This window comes from Vigna unguiculata, unplaced genomic scaffold (genome assembly GCF_004118075.2).
Source record: "Vigna unguiculata cultivar IT97K-499-35 unplaced genomic scaffold, ASM411807v1 contig_528, whole genome shotgun sequence".
In the NCBI taxonomy this organism is placed as follows: Eukaryota; Viridiplantae; Streptophyta; class Magnoliopsida; order Fabales; family Fabaceae; genus Vigna; species Vigna unguiculata.
This window is the reverse complement of record NW_021011245.1, coordinates 45,199-48,042: the sequence shown is the minus strand read 5'-3', so window position 1 is coordinate 48,042 and position 2,844 is coordinate 45,199. Positions and strand designations below refer to the sequence as shown.

Below are 2,844 nucleotides of genomic sequence, written 5' to 3'. Positions count from 1 at the left end.
GGATGAAAGCAAGATGTGAAAACCTTGGCAAGGTGTAAAACCTTGACTTGGAGTCGGGGGAAAAGGTGTGAAAACCTTTTCTTAAAGTGGGAGAAACAAGGTTTGGAGACCTTATCGTAGAGGTGAGATAAGCTCTTAGAAGTGGATAGCAAGGTGTGGTACTCCTTTTTTTCTCTCTTCCCTAACTAATTTTTCTCCCATCATCACCAGAATGCCAGAGGACGACATCTAACCCATTTTTTTTTCTAGTACCCTTCTTCCAATTCCCCTTTTCTGTTGCCATTTTTCTTTCTCCTTCTCCACCAAACCCCCACAAAAACAAGCATCATACACAGAAGGGGGAATTTTCTTCTCTGTTTCTTCCTTGGCGTCAGAGCTCGTGTCCGCCTCATCGTGGCGGTTGTAGAAACCTAATTCTCCCTTGCTATCATTTCCGGCTAGGTCTCTGTTGCCGGCGTCGACGAGGTTCAATTTCTCCCTCTCCCTCTTTGTTTCAATTTCTCGATTTCGTTTTTTGATTCGGGTCCTCTGATAATATTCACTGGCTTAAGAGAGAATTGAGCATGTTTTTCGTTCTTGTTTTTTCACTTATTCCCCTTTGATGTTGGTTTGAATTGTTGACGCCTTTGATTTGCTGATGGAGTATGGGGTTTCGGATTATATTGGTATAGATGACTTTTGTGGAGTCTAACGAAGTGTTGGGGTTTCTGGTTGATGATTGGAGGAAACTTTGAATCCTAGAGTTTTAAAATGCTATTTAGTCTGATTTAATTACCAAAGTTCATTTGTTCGTGGTTGGATTAATGTAGCATAATTTTCATTGTTAGTGTGATTCTGGTTTTGTCTATCTGATTGATGAGTACTGTGTTCGTGTATTTATGTTTTCTCGGTGCTTAAGGCGTTTTCAAACCATTTATGTTACAGTTAAAAACTAAGAGGGGAAGAAGAATTGGAATCTGAAGTTTGTTGTTTTTGTATTTGTTGTATTTCCTTTTTTATTCTTATAAAAATAGTAGGAGTAAAAATTGAAAAAGCAACATTTCACTTAAGAGTATTCCAAATGGTCATAATGTTCTTAACACTAAGTACATGTCTCTCATGGATACAATGCCTATGTTAGCATACATGCTTTGTACACCTAGACACTGTTTTTGTTTCTTTGGATGTTGAGAAATTACAATGGGATAAGGAAGCTGCAATGTCCAGTGATGGATTTGCAGGAGCCTCAGCAACCAACCTAATTGAAATGCTTTTTGAGGTGGAGGTAGTAACTTACGTGGTAACAGAATATTCTATTCTGTTTTTTAATTTTCTAATTCTAAAAATAGAAATAAAAGATGATTAAAACACTCTTAATCATTAAATTGTATGCTTGTGTTGAATGGGACGATAATGTTTCACTTAAGTTGGCTGTAGTGTTATTAAACATCCTATACCTGAGATATTGTTCATGTTGACTCTTCAGGCCTTCATAGTTTGTGCTTTTAGAAGCGGTTCAGTGGGTTAAGGGGAGATGGAACAGATACTTAATTGATAGTTCGACAAATTGTGTTAGTTTCTTTTGTTTTGCTAAGCTTGTATCCTTTTTGCAGAGCAAAGTTTCTGGCCTATTCTACATACCATGGGGACCAGAGGAGTAATTGGGGACAAGTGGTCCATGAGAATTCTTTGGGCTTGTGCTATTGGAAGTGCTGTCGGTAAGTATTTTGAACCCCTGGGCTTGTGCTATTTCTTTTCTCATTGAAACTTTGTTCAATTACAATCTTGTTTTCATAACTACAATTGTCTAGGCCTGTATATGGTTGCTGTAGAAAGGCAAACACAAAACAGGGCGAGGATGCTGGCTGAAGAACTAAGGGCAACGGAGTCAGGGGGGAGCAATGGCGAAGACAGCTGAACTATATTACGCTATATTTTGTGATAATTATGTAGTATCATAGAGCATATGCAAAGTGTTTCCTTATGATTTTAAAGGTTTAAGCATCCTTTCTCCATTTGCTAATAGTATAGAGAATTTTACCTTTGGGGAAATATTCAAGTGGATTTTCATTTCAAATGCGTTATGGAAAGAATTGAAATAAGCTTTCTAACCACATTTTTAACATTTTAGCAAATTAACTTATCAAGTTACTTTTAAATTGTGTACTTTAATGATTGATTTAGCCTACTGAAAACAGTTTCCCTTCTAGCAACCATCATGTTGAAAAGCGTGTGTGCCCCCATATTGTTAATTTGCCAATATACTTCTGCAGTTTAAGATCAATGCTGACATTTTTTCTTACTAGTGGCTGACCTTTTGTCATCCAAGTTGAAAACCTTAACATAAGGGGTTTCACTTACGTTTTCAAAGGGGTTTTATTTCTTATATCACATTTGTTTTATAACTTTGTTATTGAGGGGCAATTAACACTAAACGTTGTCCATTGTTATATGATAAATATTGGTAGATCAAAGTTCAATAGATTCTATATTTGATTTTGATTAAGTATTTAATAAGAAAGTACAAAACATGATTATATATATATATATATATATATATATATATATATATATATATATATATATATATATATTAATATTATTTAATTTTGGCCATGGCAGAAATTGGTTGCGATCTCACAACTTGTCGCCTTGTGGCGGAGATGAAATGGATTTTCAGTGGCGGCTCATGGCGGCTGCTTTTGGCATTGTGGGTGGTGGTGGCAGAGCGGGTATGTTGGAAAAATGGGACTGAAAAAAAAAGCCAAGAACTTGACCATAGGAGAAGAGAAGAAATGTGCATATTGAACATGCATGACAATGATAACATGGTAGGAGGAGGAAGATAACAAGAAACAAGAAACC

The 2,844-nt window shown here is 36.2% G+C and overlaps 1 protein-coding gene across 1 annotated transcript; it reads left to right on the top strand.

Annotated features, from left to right (window-relative positions):
- Positions 1–1,592: 1,592 nt before the first annotated feature.
- On the top strand, positions 1,593–2,138 carry LOC114172279. Its single transcript, XM_028056860.1, has 2 exons — positions 1,593–1,697; positions 1,791–2,138. Exons 1-2 carry the CDS (start codon positions 1,622–1,624, stop codon positions 1,895–1,897), a joined length of 183 nt encoding a protein of 60 aa, XP_027912661.1. The 5' UTR covers positions 1,593–1,621; the 3' UTR covers positions 1,898–2,138.
- Positions 2,139–2,844: the final 706 nt, after the last annotated feature.

Bases quoted from the DNA above. Each gene is read 5' to 3' on its own strand.
- LOC114172279 (XM_028056860.1), top strand. From the start codon at position 1,622: ATGGGGACCAGAGGAGTAATTGGGGACAAGTGGTCCATGAGAATTCTT. The intron at 1,698-1,790 runs GTAAGTATTTTG...ACAATTGTCTAG, and splicing joins TGCTATTGGAAGTGCTGTCG to GCCTGTATATGGTTGCTGTA.